The sequence below is a fragment of the Mustelus asterias genome, unplaced genomic scaffold, assembly GCF_964213995.1.
Source record: "Mustelus asterias unplaced genomic scaffold, sMusAst1.hap1.1 HAP1_SCAFFOLD_2663, whole genome shotgun sequence".
Lineage (NCBI taxonomy): Eukaryota > Metazoa > Chordata > Chondrichthyes > Carcharhiniformes > Triakidae > Mustelus > Mustelus asterias.
The window spans coordinates 26,673-45,000 of record NW_027592608.1 but is presented as its reverse complement, the minus strand read 5'-3'; the positions used below and the strand labels follow the sequence as shown (position 1 = coordinate 45,000).

General features: G+C 52.8%; 1 protein-coding gene across 1 annotated transcript in view; it reads left to right on the top strand.

The window, feature by feature from the left end:
* The window catches only part of LOC144489912 (uncharacterized), a 44,949-nt gene that overhangs the window by 4,758 nt on the left and 21,863 nt on the right, over window positions 1–18,328 (top strand). Inside the window, exons 4-5 of the mRNA XM_078207738.1 lie at window positions 11,921–12,078; window positions 16,358–16,433. Of these exons, the coding sequence (XP_078063864.1) occupies window positions 11,921–12,078; window positions 16,358–16,433 (234 nt within the window). The remainder of the gene's footprint in view (window positions 1–11,920; window positions 12,079–16,357; window positions 16,434–18,328) is intronic.

The following is an 18,328-nucleotide window of genomic DNA, read 5'->3' as shown; positions in this document are numbered from 1 at the left end:
ACTCAAACCATCAAGTCCCGGTAGCATCCTAGTAAATCTTTTCTGCACTCTTTCTAGTTTAATAATATCCTTTCTATAATAGGGTGACCAGAACTGTGCACAGTATTCCAAGTGTGGCCTTACCAATGTCTTGTACAACTTCAACAAGACGTCCCAACTCCTGTATTCAATGTTCTGACCGATGAAACCAAGCGTGCCGAATGCCTTCTTCACCACTCTGTCCACCTGTGACTCCACTTTCAAGGAGCTATGAACCTGTACCCCGAGATCTCTTTGTTCTGTAACTCTCCCCAACGCCCGACCATTAACTGAGTAAGTCCTGCCCTGGTTCAATCTACCAAAATGCATCACCTCGCGCTTGTCCAAATTAAACTCCATCTGCCATTCGTCAGCCCACTGGCCCAATTGATCAAGATCCCGTTGCAATCCGAGATAACTTTCTTCACTGTCCACTCTGCCACCAATCTTGGTGTCATCTGCAAACTTACTAACCATAACTAGTGGGTACTTCTTATGGTTATCTAGTTGTAGTACTTGTTAGCTGGTTGTGGTGCTGGTTAGCTGCTTCTGGTGGTTAGCTGGTCGTGGTGCTGGTTAGCTGGTCATGGTGCTTGTTAGCTGGTTCTGGTACTGGTTAGCTAGTTGCGGTGCTGGTTGCTGGTTGTGGAGCTGGTTAGTTGGTTTGGTGCTGGTTAGCTGGTGTGGTGCTGGTTCGCTGGTTGCAGTGCTAGTTAGCTGGTTGTGGAGCTGGTTACCTGGTTCTGGTGCTGGTTAGCACGTTTGGTGCTGGTTGCAGTGCTGGTTAGCTGATTCTGGTGCTGGTTGGTTGGTTGCGGTGCTGTTTGCTGGTTGTGGAGCTGGTTAGCTGGTGTGGTGCTGGTTAGCTGGTCGTGGTGCTGGTTAGCTGGTTGTGGTGCGGGTTAGCTGGTTGTGGTGCTGGTTAGCTGGTTCCGATGCTGGTTAGCTGGTTCCGATGCTGGTTAGCTGGTTTGGTGCTGGTTAGCTGGTTGCGGTGCTGGTTAGTTGGTTGTGGTGCTGGTTAGCTGGTTCCGATGCTGGTTAGCAGGTTTGGTGCTGGTTGGCTGGTTATGGTGCTGGTTAGCTGGTTGCGGTGCTGGTTAGCTGGTTCCAGTGTTGGTTAGCTGGTTTGGTGCTGGTTAGCTGGTTGCGGTGCTGATTAACTGGTTTGGTGCTGGTTGGCTGGTTTGGTGCTGTTTGTCTGGTTATGGTGCTGGTTAGCTGGTTGTGGTGCTCGTTAGCTGGTTCCCATGCTGGTTAGATGCTTGAGTTGCTGGTTGGCTGATTTGGTGCTGGTTAGCTGGTTGCGGTGCTGATTAGCTGGTTCCAGTGCTGGTTAGCTGGTTGTGATGTTAGTTAGCTGGTTCTGGTACTGGTTAGCTGGTTGTTGTGCTGGTTAGCTGGTTCCAGTGCTGGTTAGCAGGTTGTGGGGCTGGTTAGCTGGTTCCAGTGCTGGTTAGCAGGTTGTGGGGCTGGTTAGCTGGTTCCAGTGCTGATTAGCAGGTTGTGGGGCTGGTTAGCTGGTTGTGATGTTAGTTAGCTGGTTCTGGTGCTGGTTAGCTGGTTGTGATGTTGGTTAGCTGGTTGTTGTGCTGGTTAGCTGGTTCTGGTGCTGGTTAGCTGGTTGTGATGTTAGTTAGCTGGTTCTGGTGCTGGTTAGCTGGTTGTGATGTTGGTTAGCTGGTTGTTGTGCTGGTTAGCTGGTTCTGGTGCTGGTTAGCTGGTTGTGATGTTAGTTAGCTGGTTCTGGTGCTGGTTAGCTGGTTGTGATGTTAGTTAGCTGGTTCTGGTGCTGGTTAGCTGGTTGTGATGTTAGTTAGCTGGTTGTGGTGCTGGTTAGCTGGTTGTGATGTTAGTTAGCTGGTTGTGGTGCTGGTTAGCTGGTTGTGATGTTAGTTAGCTGGTTCCAGTGCTGGTTAGCAGGTTGTGATGTTAGTTAGCTGGTTGTGGTGCTGGTTAGCTGGTTCTGGTGCTGGTTAGCTGGTTCTGGTGCTGGTTAGCTGGTTGTTGTGCTGGTTAGCTGGTTCTGGTGCTGGTTAGCTGGTTCTGGTGCTGGTTAGCTGGTTGTTGTGCTGGTTAGCTGGTTGTGATGTTAGTTAGCTGGTTCTGGTGCTGGTTAGCTGGTTGTTGTGCTGGTTAGCTGGTTGTGATGTTAGTTAGCTGGTTCTGGTGCTGGTTAGCTGGTTGTGGTACAGGAGCAGAAGCAAAGCTGTTCGAAAGTCAGCGAGTGAAAGTAACCGTAAAAATCTTGTTTCACCCCAAACCCCCCCCCCCCCCGAAACCCCCCCACCCCCCCAACCCGCTCTCTCTCTCTCTCTCCCCCTCACTCTCTCAATTCCCCCCAAAACTCCCTCAACCTCCTCCAACGCCCCACCCCTCCCACTCCCCCACCCCCTCTCTCTCTCTCCCCCCTCTCTCAACCCCCCCCTGCTCTCTCTCTCTCCCCCCTCACTCTCCCCCCTCACTCTTCCCCCTCACTCTTCCCCCCTCACTCTTCCCCCCTCACTCCCCCCTCACTCTCCCCCCTCACTCTCTCTCTCCCCCCCTCACTCTCCCCCCTCACTCTCCCCCCTCACTCTCCCCCCCTCACTTCCCCCCTCACTCTCCCCCCTCACTCTCCCCCCTCACTCTCCCCCTCACTCTCCCCCCTCACTCTCTCCCCTCACTCTCTCCCCTCACTCTCTCCCTCACTCTCCCCCCCTCACTCTCCCCCCCTCACTCTTCCCCCCTCACTCTCCCCCCCCCTCACTCTCCCCCCCCTCACTCTCCCCCCCCCTCACTCTCCCCCCCCTCACTCTCCCCCCTCACTCTCCCCCCTCACTCTCCCCCTCACTCTCCCCCCTCACTCTCCCCCCTCACTCTCTCTCTCCCCCCCTCTCTCTCCCCCCCTCTCTCTCCCCCCCTCTCTCTCCCCCCCTCACTCTCCCCCCTCACTCTCCCCCCCTCTCTCTCCCCCCCTCTCCCCCCGTCACTCTCCCCCCGTCACTCTCCCCCCGTCACTCTCCCCCCGTCACTCTCCCCCCTCACTCTCCCCCCCTCTCTCCCCCCCTCACTCTCTCTCTCCCCCCTCACTCTCCCCCCTCTCTCTCCTCCCCCTCTCCCCCCCCCCTCTCTCTCCCCCCTCTCTCTCCTCCCCCTCTCCCCCCCCCTCTCTCTCCCCCCCTCTCTCTCCCCCCCCCTCTCTCTCTCCCCCCCCTCTCCCCCCTCTCTCTCTCCCCCCCTCTCTCTCCCCCCCTCTCTCTCCCCCCCTCTCTCTCCCCCCCTCTCCCCCCCTCTCTCTCCTCCCCCTCCCCCCCCCTTTCTCTCCCCCCCTCTCTCCCCCCCTCTCTCTCTCCCCCCTCTCTCCCCCCCTCTCTCTCCCCCCCTCTCTCTCCCCCCCTCTCTCTCTCTCCCCCCCTCTCTCTCCTCCCCCTCTCCCCCCCCTTTCTCTCCCCCCCCTCTCTCCCCCCTCTCTCTCCCCCCCTCACTCTCCTCCCCTCACTCTCCTCCCCTCACTCTCCCCCCTCTCTCTCTCCCCCCTCTCTCTCCCCCCCTCTCTCTCCCCCCTCTCTCTCCCCCCCTCTCTCTCCCCCCCTCTCTCTCCCCCCCTCTCTCTCCCCCCCTCTCTCTCCCCCCCTCTCTCTCCCCCCCTCTCTCTCCCCCCCTCTCTCTCCCCCCCTCTCTCTCCCCCCCTCTCTCTCCCCCCCTCTCTCTCCCCCCCTCACTCTCTCCCCCCTCTCCCCCCCTGTCCGGTTCCAGCCCAACTGCGGGACATGGCCTATGGCGGGGGTCGGTTGAACGTGGGGGGAGCGAGGAGGAGAGGGGGGGAGGAGGAGGGGACGGACAGCCTCCGTCCCGGCGATGGCCTGCTGGAAATCCACCTCCACCGGGCCGCGCTGACGGCCAGCACCCTCGAGAGGCTGGGCCCGGCGGAACCCACCACCTTCTGTACCTACTCCGTCTACGACTTCGAGACGCAGGCCACTCCGCTGGCACGGGGCGGGCGGCCCCTGTACAACTTCACCAGCCAGTACCCCGCGCGGCCTGACCCCCACTTCCTCCGACACCTCCGCACCGCCTCGGTGAGGCTGGAGCTCCACCTAGCCCTGGGTGCCGACTACCAAACCCTGGGCAGTGCCAACATCCCCCTGCGGCAGGTCCTCGGCAAAGACCGGCGCGTCCACGGAACCATTAACCTGACGGGTGAGGATTACTAATGTCTGTACACTGACCGCGGCACCCTCAGTCCCCTCTCTCTCTCTCAGGGAGATATCTGTACACTGACTGGTGTCTCTCAGTCCCCTCTCTCTCTCAGGGAGATATCTGTACACTGACTGGTGTCTCTCAGTCCCCTCTCTCTCTCAGGGAGATATCTGTACACTGACCGCGGCACCCTCAGTCCTCTCTCTCTGTCAGGGAGATATCTGTACACTGACCGCGGCTCCCTCAGTCCCCCCTCTCTCAGGGAGATATCTGTACACTGACTGGTGTCTCTCAGTCCCCTCTCTCTCTCTCAGGGAGATATCTGTACACTGACTGGTGTCTCTCAGTCCCCCCTCTCTCTCAGGGAGATATCTGTACACTGACTGGTGTCTCTCAGTCCCCTCTCTCTCTCTCAGGGAGATATCTGTACACTGACTGGTGTCTCTCAGTCCCCTCTCTCTCTCTCAGGGAGATATCTGTACACTGACTGGTGTCTCTCAGTCCCCCCTCTCTCTCAGGGAGATATCTGTACACTGACTGGTGTCTCTCAGTCCCCTCTCTCTCTCTCAGGGAGATATCTGTACACTGACTGGTGTCTCTCAGCCCTCTCTCTCTCTCTCAGGGAGATATCTGTACACTGACGGGTGTCTCTCAGTCCCCTCTCTCTCTCTCAGGGAGATATCTGTACACTGACTGGTGTCTCTCAGTCCCCCCTCTCTCTCAGGGAGATATCTGTACACTGACTGGTGTCTCTCAGTCCTCTCTCTCTCTCAGGGAGATATCTGTACACTGACCGCGGCTCCCTCAGTCCCCCCTCTCTCAGGGAGATATCTGGACACTGACTGGTGTCTCTCAGTCCCCTCTCTCTCTCTCAGGGAGATATCTGTACACTGACTGGTGTCTCTCAGTCCCCCCTCTCTCTCAGGGAGATATCTGTACACTGACTGGTGTCTCTCAGTCCCCTCTCTCTCTCTCAGGGAGATATCTGTACACTGACTGGTGTCTCTCAGCCCTCTCTCTCTCTCTCAGGGAGATATCTGTACACTGACTGGTGTCTCTCAGTCCCCTCTCTCTCTCTCAGGGAGATATCTGTACACTGACTGGTGTCTCTCAGTCCCCTCTCTCTCTCTCAGGGAGATATCTGTACACTGACTGGTGTCTCTCAGTCCTCTCTCTCTCTCAGGGAGATATCTGTACACTGACCGCGGCTCCCTCAGTCCCCCCTCTCTCAGGGAGATATCTGTACACTGACTGGTGTCTCTCAGTCCCCTCTCTCTCTCTCAGGGAGATATCTGTACACTGACTGGTGTCTCTCAGTCCCCTCTCTCTCAGGGAGATATCTGTACACTGACTGGTGTCTCTCAGTCCCCACTCTCTCTCTCAGGGAGATATCTGTACACTGACTGGTGTCTCTCAGTCCCCGCTCTCTCTCTCAGGGAGATATCTGTACACTGACTGGTGTCTCTCAGTCCCCTCTCTCTCAGGGAGATATCTGTACACTGACTGGTGTCTCTCAGTCCCCTCTCTCTCTCTCTCAGGGTGATATCTGTACACTGACTGGTGTCTCTCAGTCCTCTCTCTCTCTCAGGGAGATATCTGTACACTGACTGGTGTCTCTCAGTCCCCTCTCTCTCTCAGGGAGATATCTGTACACTGACTGGTGTCTCTTAGTCCCCTCTCTCTCAGGGAGATATCTGTACACTGACTGGTGTCTCTCAGTCCCCTCTCTCTCTCTCTCTCTCAGGGAGATATCTGTACACTGACTGGTGTCTCTCAGTACCCTCTCTCTCAGGGAGATATCTGTACACTGACTGGTGTCTCTCAGTCCCCTCTCTCTCAGGGAGATATCTGTACACTGACTGGTGTCTCTCAGTCCTCTCTCTCTCTCAGGGAGATATCTGTACACTGACTGGTGTCTCTCAGTACCCTCTCTCTCAGGGAGATATCTGTACACTGACTGGTGTCTCTCAGTCCTCTCTCTCTCTCAGGGAGATATCTGTACACTGACTGGTGTCTCTCAGTACCCTCTCTCTCAGGGAGATATCTGTACACTGACTGGTGTCTCTCAGTCCCCTCTCTCTCAGGGTGATATCTGTACACTGACTGGTGTCTCTCAGTCCCCTCTCTCTCTCTCTCTCTCTCTCAGGGAGATATCTGTACACTGACTGGTGTCTCTCAGTCCCCTCTCTCTCTCAGGGTGATATCTGTACACTGACTGGTGTCTCTCAGGCCTCTGTCTCTCAGGGAGATATCTGTACACTGACTGGTGTCTCTCAGTCCCCTCTCTCTCAGGGAGATATCTGTACACTGACTGGTGTCTCTCAGTCCCCTCTCTCTCAGGGAGATATCTGTACACTGACTGGTGTCTCTCAGTCCCCTCTCTCTCTCTCAGGGAGATATCTGTACACTGACTAGTGTCTCTCAGTCCCCACTCTCTCAGGGAGATATCTGTACACTGACTGGTGTCTCTCAGTCCCCCCTCTCTCAGGGAGATATCTGTACACTGACTGGTGTCTCTCAGTCCCCTCTCTCTCTCTCAGGGAGATATCTGTACACTGACTGGTGTCTCCCAGTCCCCCCTCTCTCTCAGGCAGTTATCTGTACACTGACTGGTGTCTCTCTCTCTCTCTCAGGGAGATATCTGTACACTGACTGGTGTCTCTCTCTCTCTCAGGGAGATATCTGTACACTGACTGGTGTCTCCCAGTCCCCCCTCTCTCTCAGGCAGTTATCTGTACACTGACTGGTGTCTCTCTCTCCCTCTCAGCGAGATATCTGTACACTGACTGGTGTCTCTCTCTCTCTCTCAGGGAGATAGCTGTACACTGACTGGTGTCTCTCAGTCCCCTCTCTCTCAGGGTGATATCTGTACACTGACCTGTGTCTCTCTGTCCCATCTCTCTCTCAGGGAGATATCTGTACACTGACTGGTGTCTCTCTCTCTCTCAGGGAGATATCTGTACACTGACTGGTGTCTCTCAGTTCCCCCTCTATCTCTCTCAGGGGGATATCTGTCCACTGACTGGTGTCTCTCAGTCCCCTCTCTCTGTCTCTCAGGGAGATATCCGTACACTGACTGGTGTCTCTCAGTCCCCCCTCTCTCTCTCTCATGGAGATATCTGTACACTGACTGGTGTCTCTCAGTCCCCTCTCTCTCAGGGAGATATCTGTACACTGACTGGTGTCTCTCAGTCCCCTCTCTCTCTCTCTCACGGAGATATCCGTACACTGACTGGTGTCTCTCAGTCCCCTCTCTCTCAGGGAGATATCTGTACACTGACTGGTGTCTCTCAGTCCCCTCTCTCTCTCTCAGGGAGATATCTGTACACTGACTGGTGTCTCTCAGTCCTCTCTCTCTCTCAGGGAGATATCTGTACACTGACTGGTGTCTCTCAGTCCCCTCTCTCTCTCTCTCAGGGAGATATCTGTACACTGACTGGTGTCTCTCAGTCCCCTCTCTCTTTCAGGGAGATATCTGTACACTGACTGGTGTCTCTCAGTCCCCTCTCTCTCAGGGAGATATCTGTACACTGACTGGTGTCTCTCAGTCCCCTCTCTCTCTCTCAGGGAGATATCTGTACACTGACTGGTGTCTCTCAGTCCTCTCTCTCTCTCTCAGGGAGATATCTGTACACTGACTGGTGTCTCTCAGTCCCCTCTCTCTCTCTCAGGGAGATATCTGTACACTGACTGGTGTCTCTCAGTCCTCTCTCTCTCTCTCAGGGAGATATCTGTACACTGACTGGTGTCTCTCAGTCCCCTCTCTCTCTCTCAGGGAGATATCTGTACACTGACTGGTGTCTCTCAGTCCCCTCTCTCTCTCTCTCTCTCTCTCAGGGAGATATCTGTACACTGACTGGTGTCTCTCAGTCCCCTCTCTCTCTCAGGGTGATATCTGTACACTGACTGGTGTCTCTCAGGCCTCTGTCTCTCAGGGAGATATCTGTACACTGACTGGTGTCTCTCAGTCCCCTCTCTCTCAGGGAGATATCTGTACACTGACTGGTGTCTCTCAGTCCCCTCTCTCTCAGGGAGATATCTGTACACTGACTGGTGTCTCTCAGTCCCCTCTCTCTCTCTCAGGGAGATATCTGTACACTGACTAGTGTCTCTCAGTCCCCACTCTCTCAGGGAGATATCTGTACACTGACTGGTGTCTCTCAGTCCCCCCTCTCTCAGGGAGATATCTGTACACTGACTGGTGTCTCTCAGTCCCCTCTCTCTCTCTCAGGGAGATATCTGTACACTGACTGGTGTCTCCCAGTCCCCCCTCTCTCTCAGGCAGTTATCTGTACACTGACTGGTGTCTCTCTCTCTCTCTCAGGGAGATATCTGTACACTGACTGGTGTCTCTCTCTCTCTCAGGGAGATATCTGTACACTGACTGGTGTCTCCCAGTCCCCCCTCTCTCTCAGGCAGTTATCTGTACACTGACTGGTGTCTCTCTCTCCCTCTCAGCGAGATATCTGTACACTGACTGGTGTCTCTCTCTCTCTCTCAGGGAGATAGCTGTACACTGACTGGTGTCTCTCAGTCCCCTCTCTCTCAGGGTGATATCTGTACACTGACCTGTGTCTCTCTGTCCCATCTCTCTCTCAGGGAGATATCTGTACACTGACTGGTGTCTCTCTCTCTCTCTCAGGTAGACATCTGTACACTGACTGGTGTCTCTCTCTCTCTCAGGGAGATATCTGTACACTGACTGGTGTCTCTCAGTTCCCCCTCTATCTCTCTCAGGGGGATATCTGTCCACTGACTGGTGTCTCTCAGTCCCCTCTCTCTGTCTCTCAGGGAGATATCCGTACACTGACTGGTGTCTCTCAGTCCCCCCTCTCTCTCTCTCATGGAGATATCTGTACACTGACTGGTGTCTCTCAGTCCCCTCTCTCTCAGGGAGATATCTGTACACTGACTGGTGTCTCTCAGTCCCCTCTCTCTCTCTCTCACGGAGATATCCGTACACTGACTGGTGTCTCTCAGTCCCCTCTCTCTCAGGGAGATATCTGTACACTGACTGGTGTCTCTCAGTCCTCTCTCTCTCTCAGGGAGATATCTGTACACTGACTGGTGTCTCTCAGTCCCCTCTCTCTCTCTCTCAGGGAGATATCTGTACACTGACTGGTGTCTCTCAGTCCCCTCTCTCTTTCAGGGAGATATCTGTACACTGACTGGTGTCTCTCAGTCCCCTCTCTCTCAGGGAGATATCTGTACACTGACTGGTGTCTCTCAGTCCCCTCTCTCTCTCTCAGGGAGATATCTGTACACTGACTGGTGTCTCTCAGTCCTCTCTCTCTCTCTCAGGGAGATATCTGTACACTGACTGGTGTCTCTCAGTCCCCTCTCTCTCTCTCAGGGAGATATCTGTACACTGACTGGTGTCTCTCAGTCCCTCTCTCTCTCTCTCTCTCTCAGGGAGATATCTGTACACTGACTGGTGTCTCTCAGTCCTCTCTCTCTCTCTCAGGGAGATATCTGTACACTGACTGGTGTCTCTCAGTCCCCTCTCTCTCTCTCAGGGAGATATCTGTACACTGACTGGTGTCTCTCAGTCCTCTCTCTCTCTCTCAGGGAGATATCTGTACACTGACTGGTGTCTCTCAGTCCCCTCTCTCTCTCTCAGGGAGATATCTGTACACTGACTGGTGTCTCTCAGTCCCCTCTCTCTCTCTCTCTCTCAGGGAGATATCTGTACACTGACTGGTGTCTCTCAGTCCCCTCTCTCTCAGGGAGATATCTGTACACTGACTGGTGTCTCTCAGTCCCCTCTCTCTCTCTCAGGGAGATATCTGTACACTGACTGGTGTCTCTCCGTCCCTCTCTCTCGCTCTGGGAGATATCTGTACACTGGTTGGTGTCTCTCAGTCCCCTCTCTCTCTCTCAGGGAGATATCTGTACACTGACTGGTGTCTCTCAGTCCCCTCTCTCGGGGAGATATCTGTACACTGACTGGGGTCTCTCAGTCCTCTCTCTCTCTCAGGGAGATATCTGTACACTGACTGGTGTCTCTCAGTCCCTCTCTCTCTCTCAGGGAGATATCTGTACACTGGTTGGTGTCTCTCAGTCCCCTCTCTCTCTCTCAGGGAGATATCTGTACACTGACTGGTGTCTCTCAGTCCCCTCTCTCTCAGGGAGATATCTGTGCACTGACTGGTGTCTCTCAGTCCTCTCTCTCTCTCTCTCAGGGAGATATCTGTACACTGACTGGTGTCTCTCAGTCCCCTCTCTCTCTCAGGGAGATATCTGTACACTGACTGGTGTCTCTCAGTCCCCTCTCTCTCTCTCGGGGAGATATCTGTACACTGACTGGTGTCTCTCAGTCCTCTCTCTCTCAGGGTGATATCTGTACACTGACTGGTGTCTCTCAGTCCCCTCTCTCTCAGGGAGATATCTGTGCACTGACTGGTGTCTCTCAGTCCCCTCTCTCTCTCTCTCAGGGAGATATCTGTACACTGACTGGTGTCTCTCAGTCCCCTCTCTCTCTCTCAGGGAGATATCTGTACACTGACTGGTGTCTCTCAGTCCTCTCTCTCTCTCTCAGGGAGATATCTGTACACTGACTGGTGTCTCTCAGTCCCCTCTCTCTCTCTCTCAGGGAGATATCTGTACACTGACTGGTGTCTCTCAGTCCTCTCTCTCAGGGAGATATCTGTACACTGACTGGTGTCTCTCAGTCCCCTCTCTCTCGCTCAGGGAGATATCTGTACACTGGTTGGTGTCTCTCAGTCCCCTCTCTCTCTCTCAGGGAGATATCTGTACACTGACTGGTGTCTCTCAGTCCCCTCTCTCGGGGAGATATCTGTACACTGACTGGGGTCTCTCAGTCCTCTCTCTCTCTCAGGGAGATATCTGTACACTGACTGGTGTCTCTCAGTCCCTCTCTCTCTCTCAGGGAGATATCTGTATACTGGTTGGTGTCTCTCAGTCCCCTCTCTCTCTCTCAGGGAGATATCTGTACACTGACTGGTGTCTCTCAGTCCCCTCTCTCTCAGGGAGATATCTGTGCACTGACTGGTGTCTCTCAGTCCCCTCTCTCTCTCTCGGGGAGATATCTGTACACTGACTGGTGTCTCTCAGTCCTCTCTCTCTCAGGGTGATATCTGTACACTGACTGGTGTCTCTCAGTCCCCTCTCTCTCAGGGAGATATCTGTGCACTGACTGGTGTCTCTCAGTCCCCTCTCTCTCTCTCTCAGGGAGATATCTGTACACTGACTGGTGTCTCTCAGTCCCCTCTCTCTCTCTCAGGGAGATATCTGTACACTGACTGGTGTCTCTCAGTCCTCTCTCTCTCTCTCAGGGAGATATCTGTACACTGACTGGTGTCTCTCAGTCCCCTCTCTCTCTCTCTCAGGGAGATATCTGTACACTGACCGGTGTCTCTCAGTCCTCTCTCTCAGGGAGATATCTGTACACTGACTGGTGTCTCTCAGTCCCCTCTCTCTCTCCCAGGGAGATATCTGTACACTGACTGGTGTCTCTCAGTCCCCTCTCTCTCTCTCTCAGGGAGATATCTGTACACTGAGTGCTGTCTCTCAGTCCCCTCTCTCTCTCTCTCAGGGAGATATCTGTACACTGACTGATGTCTCTAATTCCCCCCTCCACTCTCTCCCGGATTGGGGATGGTGGGGAGACAGACATCTGAACTCTGACCTCTCACTCTGTGACCTCTTCCTTGCCCCCCCCCCACCCCCCACCCCCTCCCCCCCCACCCCCCTCCCTCAGGTGTTGCCGGGAGGAGCCGCCCGATTGGCCAGCTGGAGTATTGGGTCAGGTTTCGGCTGCCAGGCGATGAGGTGATTGGACGATACGCGGAGGACGACCTGGAGGTGAGGGGTCACCCTGCGTCCAGACAGCAGGGGGCGCTCTCCCGCCCTCTTCAGGTAAACAGGTGATGGGGGCGGTGGGGGGGGGCGGCGAGGGGGCGGTGGGGGGGGGCGGCGAGGGGGCAGTGGGGGGACCGGCGAGGGGGCGGTGGGGGGGGGGGGGGCGGTGAGGAGCGGGGGGGCGCACTGGCAACCTGAAACCGTGGGAGGGTCAGAGGTTACAGTTCATTAGCACCGGGACATCAGATATAGGAGCAGGAGGTGACCATCCGGCCAGCCGGGCCTGCCCCACCATCCTCTAGTTTTAGACTCCCCTACCTTTGGGAAAAGATATTGACTATCTCGCTGATCTGTGCCTCTCATTATTTTATAGATCTCTATAAGATCACCCCTCAGCCTCCTACGCTCCAGAGAAAAAAGTCCCAGTCTATCCAGCCTCTCCTTATAACTCAATCCATCAAGTCCTCTTTCTAGTTTAATAATATCCTTTCTATAATAGGGTGACCAGAACTGTACACAGTATTCCAAGTGTGGCCTTACCAATGTCTTGTACAACTTCAACAAGACGTCCCAGTCTATCCAGCCTCTCCTTATGACTCAAACTAAGATGGTCACCCCCTTATCCTGAGACTCTGCACTTCCATCCCACACACCCCTTGTGTTTTAGATTCCCCGTTCCAGCGGGTAACAACTTCTCACCCTCCCCCCTATCAAACCCCCGCCTTCAGAATTGCGTGTGGCGATTCTCTCTCTCGCTCTCCTGAATATCCATCGACCCAATTCCCTCAACCTCTCGCCATCAAACAACCCCCCCTCATCCCCAGGGACCAATCTGGAGAAACCTCATCGCACCACCCCCCCCTCCGATTTCTTTCAAAGTGTATTTATTAGTGTCGCAAGTAAGGCTTACATTAACACTGCAATGAAGTTACTGTGAGAATCCCCTAGTGGCCCACACTCCAGTGCCTGTTCGGGTAACACTGAGGGAGAATTTAGCACGGCCCAATGCACCCTAACCAGCACGTCTTTCAGACTGTGGGAGGAAACCGGAGCACCCGGAGGAAACCCACGCAGACACGGGGAGAAGGTGCAGACTCCGCACAGACAGTGACCCGAGCCGGGGATCGAACCCGGGTCCCTGGCGCTGTGAGGCCGCAGTGCTAACCACTGTGCTACCCGGTCAAAAGAGAGAGAGGGAGGAATGGATAGAGAGAACAAAGAACAAAGAACATTCCAGCACAGGAACAGGCCCTCCGGCCCTCCAAGCCTGCACCCACCATGCTGCCCCGACTGAACTAAAACCCCCTCCCCTTCCGGGGACCGTATCCCTCTATTCCCATCCTATTCATGGATTTGTCCAGACGCCCCTTAAAACTCACTACCGTATCCGCTTCCACTCCCTCCCCCGGCAGCGAGTTCCAGGCACCCACCACCCTCTGTGTAAAAAATCTGCCTCATACATCTCCTTTAAACCTTGCCCCTCGCACCTTAAACCTGTGCCCCCGAGTAATTGCCTCTTCCACCCTGGGAAAAAGCTTCTGGCTATCCACTCTGTCCATGCCCCTCATAATCTTGTAGACTTCTATCAGGTCTCCCCTCAACCTCCGTCGTTCCAGTGAGAACAAACCAAGTTTCTCCAACCTCTCCTCATAGCCAATGCCCTCCATACCAGGCAACATCCTGGTAAATCTTTTCTGGACCCTCTCCAAAGCCTCCACATCCGTCAGTGTTAACCCAGCCTGCCACCCCGTGTGAGTCACCCCTTCCTTCAATGGGGAGACCAAAACTTTTTTTTATTCATTGGGATGGCACGGTGGCCGTGCTAAATTGTCCCTTAGTGTCCAAAGATGTGTAGGTTAAGTGAATTGGCCATGCTAAATTGTCCCTTAGTGTCCAAAGATGTGTAGGTTAAGTGAATTGGCCATGCTAAATTGTCCCTTAGTGTCCAAAGATGTGCAGGTTAAGTGAATTGGCCATGCTAAATTGTCCCTTAGTGTCCAAAGATGTGCAGGTTAAGTGAATTGGCCATGCTAAATTGTCCCTTAGTGTCCAAAGATGTGCAGGTTAAGTGAATTGGCCATGCTAAATTGTCCCTTAGTGTCCAAAGATGTGCAGGTTAGGGGGATTAGCCATGCTAAACTATCCCTTCGTGTCCAAAGATGTGCAGGTTAAGTGAATTGGCCATGCTAAATTGTCCCTTAGTGTCCAAAGATGTGTAGGTTAAGTGAATTGGCCATGCTAAATTGTCCCTTAGTGTCCAAAGATGTGCAGGTTAAGTGAATTGGCCATGCTAAATTGTCCCTTAGTGTCCAAAGATGTGCAGGTTAGGTGGATTGGCCATGCTAAATTGTCCCTTCGTGTCCAAAGATGTGTAGGTTAGGTGGATTGGCCATGCTAAATTGCCCCTTAGTGTCCAAAGATGTGCAGGTTAGGGTGGATTGGCCATGCTAAATTGTCCCTTAGTGTCCAAAGATGTGTAGGTTAAGTGAATTGGCCATGCTAAATTGTCCCTTAGTGTCCAAAGATGTGTAGGTTAAGTGAATTGGCCATGCTAAATTGTCCCTTCGTGTCCAAAGATGTGCAGGTTAGGTGGATTGGCCATGCTAAATTGCCCCTTAGTGTCCAAAGATGTGCGGGTTAGGTGGAATGGCCATGCTAAATCGCCCCTTAGTGTCCAAAGATGTGTAGGTTAGGTGGATTGACCATGCTAAATTGTCCCTTAGCGGCCAAAGATGTGTAGGTTAAGTGAATTGGCCATGCTAAATTGCCCCTTAGTGTCCAAAGATGTGTAGGTTAGGTGGATTGGCCATGCTAAATTGTCCCTTAGTGTCAGGGGGACTGGCAGGGTTAATAAGTGGGGATATGGGGATAGGGCCTGGATGCGAGTGTGGTCTGTTCAGATTCGATGAGCCGAATGGTGTGCTTCTACAGTTGTAATTATTCTGTGATTCTAATTGTATTCCTGTGTCAAATAAGACGACCAAGTTGACAGTTTTAGCGCGTGGCGAGTCTCGAGAAATCTCTTCCATAAAAGATGGTTTGGAGCTGAGACTTTGAATATTTTTAAGACAGAGGGAGATAGATTCTCGATTAACGAGGGGAAGGGGGATGAAAGGTTCTCGGGGGAAGAGTTCGGCGGGAATATGGGGTTCGAGTTTCCAATCAGACCAGCCAACCATCTTACTGAATAGCGGGGCAGGCTCGAAGGACAGAGTGGCGTCACTCCAAGTTGTCCTCCAAACCCAGTGGGGTGGCACGGTGGGTTCGCGCTGCTGCCTCACAGCGCCAGGGACCCGGGGCAGCACGGTGACACAGTGGGTTCACACTGCTGTCTCACAGTGCCAGGGACCCGGGTTCGATTCCCGGCTTGGGTCACTGTCTGTGTGGAGTCTGCACGTTCTCCCCGTGTCTGCGTGGGTTTCCTCCGGGTGCTCCGGTTTCCTCCCACCGTCCAAAGATGAGTGGTTGATTGGCCGTGCTAAGTTGACCCTAGTGTCAGGGGGATTAGCCGGGTAAATGTGGGGGGTGACGGGAATAGGGCCTGGGTGGGATTGTGGTCGGTGCAGACTCGATGGGCCGAATGGCCTCCTTCTGCACTGGAGGGATTCTATTCTATGAGTCTTGAAATCAGACAACGTTTTGGCCTCAACTACTTTCTGTGGGAGTGAATTCCACACATTCACCACCCTCTGGGTGAAGAAACTTCTCCTCACCTCAGTTCTAAAAGGTTTACCCCTTATCCTCAAACTATGACCCCTCGTTCTGGACTCCCCGCACCATCGGGAACATTCTTTCTGAATCTACCCTGTCTAACCCTGTTAGAATTTTATAAGTTTCTATGAGATCCCCTCTCACTCTTCTAAACTCCAGTGAATATAATCCTAACCGACTTAGTCTCTCCTCATATGACAGACCTGCCATCCCAGGAATCAGCCTGGTAAACCTTCGCTGGGCTCCCTCTATAGCAAGGACATCCTTCCTCAGATAAGGACACCAAAACTGCACACAATACTCCAGCTGTGGCCTCACCAACGCCCTGTACAATTGCAGCAAAACATCCCTATCCCGATACTCCAATCCTCTCGCTATGAAGGCCAACATACCATTCACCTTCTTTACTGCCTGCTGTACCTGGGCACTTACTCTCAGCGACTGATGCATGAGGACACCAAGGTCTCGCTGAGTATCCGCCTCTCTCAATTTACACCCATTCAAGTAATAATCTGTCTCCCTATTATTGCTACCAGAGTGGATAACCTCACACTTATCCACGTTATACTGCACAAAACAGTTCAGTTGAGACTCCCACTAATTTGATGAAACCGTTCTTATTCAGGTTACTTCCAGAGTCCAAGACTTCGGAAAAGCATCACAGAGGGATGAGGACGTGAGAGAGAGCGTCTCCAAGACTGGTGAGTGACAGAGCAAAAACCGACACCCCGGGAGTGAGTTACAGACTGGAATCAAACCGAGGGGTTCGGGGTGGTTTATATACAGAATAACAGATACCCGGGAGTGAGTTACAGACTGGAATCGAATCGAGGGGTTCGGGGTGGTTTATATACAGAATAACAGATACCCGGGAGTGAGTTACAGACTGGAATCTAATCGAGGGGTTCGGGATGGTTTATATATAGAATAACAGATACCCGGGAGTGAGTTACAGACTGGAATCGAATCGAGGGGTTCGGGGTGGTTTATATATAGAATAACAGATACCCGGGAGTGAGTTACAGACTGGAATCGATTCGAGGGATTCAGGGTGGTTTATATATAGAATAACAGATACCCGGGAGTGAGTTACAGACTGGAATCGAATCGAGGGGTTCGGGGTGGTTTATATATAGAATAACAGATACCCGGGAGTGAGTTACAGACTGGAATCTAATCGAGGGATCGGGGTGGTTTATATATAGAATAACAGATACCCGGGAGTGAGTTACAGACTGGAATCTAATCGAGGGGTTCAGGGTGGTTTATATATAGAATAACAGATAGCCGGGAGTGAGTTACAGACTGGAATCTAATCGAGGGGTTCGGGGTGGTTTATATACAGAATAACAGATACCCGGGAGTGAGTTACAGACTGGAATCTAATAGAGGGGTTCGGTGTGGTTTATATATAGAATAACAGATACCCGGGAGTGATTTACAGACTGGAATCTAATCGAGGGGTTCGGGGTGGTTTATATATAGAATAACAGAGACCCGGGAGTGAGTTACAGACTGGAATCTAATCGAGGGGTTCGGGGTGGTTTATATATAGAATAACAGATACCCGGGAGTGAGTTACCGACTGGAATCTAATCGTGGGGTTCGGGGTGGTTTATATATAGAATAACAGATACCCGGGAGTGAGTTACAGACTGGAATCTAATCGAGGGGTTCGGGGTGGTTTATATATAGAATAACAGATACCCGGGAGTGAGTTACAGACTGGAATCTAATCGAGGGGTTCGGGGTGGTTTATATATAGAATAACAGATACCCGGGAGTGAGTTACAGACTGGAATCTAATCGAGGGGTTCGGGGTGGTTTATATATAGAATAACAGATACCCGGGAGTGAGTTACAGACTGGAATCTAATCGAGGGGTTCGGGGCGGTTTATATGTAGAATAACAGGTACCCGGGAGTGAGTTACAGACTGGAATCTAATCGAGGGTTCGGTGTGGTTTATATATAGAATAACAGATACCCGGGAGTGAGTTACAGACTGGAATGTATTCGAGGGGTTCGGGGTGGTTTATATATAGAATAACAGATACCCGGGAGTGAGTTACAGACTGGAATCTAATCGAGGGGTTCGGGGTGGTTTATATATAGAATAATAGATACCCGGGAGTGAGTTACAGACTGGAATCTAATCGAGGGGTTCGGGGTGGTTTATATATAGAATAACAGATACCCGGGAGTGAGTTACAGACTGGAATCTAATCGAGGGGTTCAGGATGGTTTATATATAGAATAACAGATACCCGGGAGTGAGTTACAGACTGGAATCTAATCGAGGGGTCCGGGGTGGTTTATATACAGAATAACAGATACCCGGGAGTGAGTTACAGACTGGAATCTAATCGAGGGGTTCAGGGTGGTTTATATATAGAATAACAGATACCCGGGAGTGAGTTACAGACTGGAATCTAATCGAGGGGTTCGGGGTGGTTTATATATAGAATAACAGATACCCGGGAGTGAGTTACAGACTGGAATCTAATCGAGGGGTTCGGGGTGGTTTATATATAGAATAACAGATACCCGGGAGTGAGTTACAGACTGGAATCTAATCGAGGGGTTCGGGGTGGTTT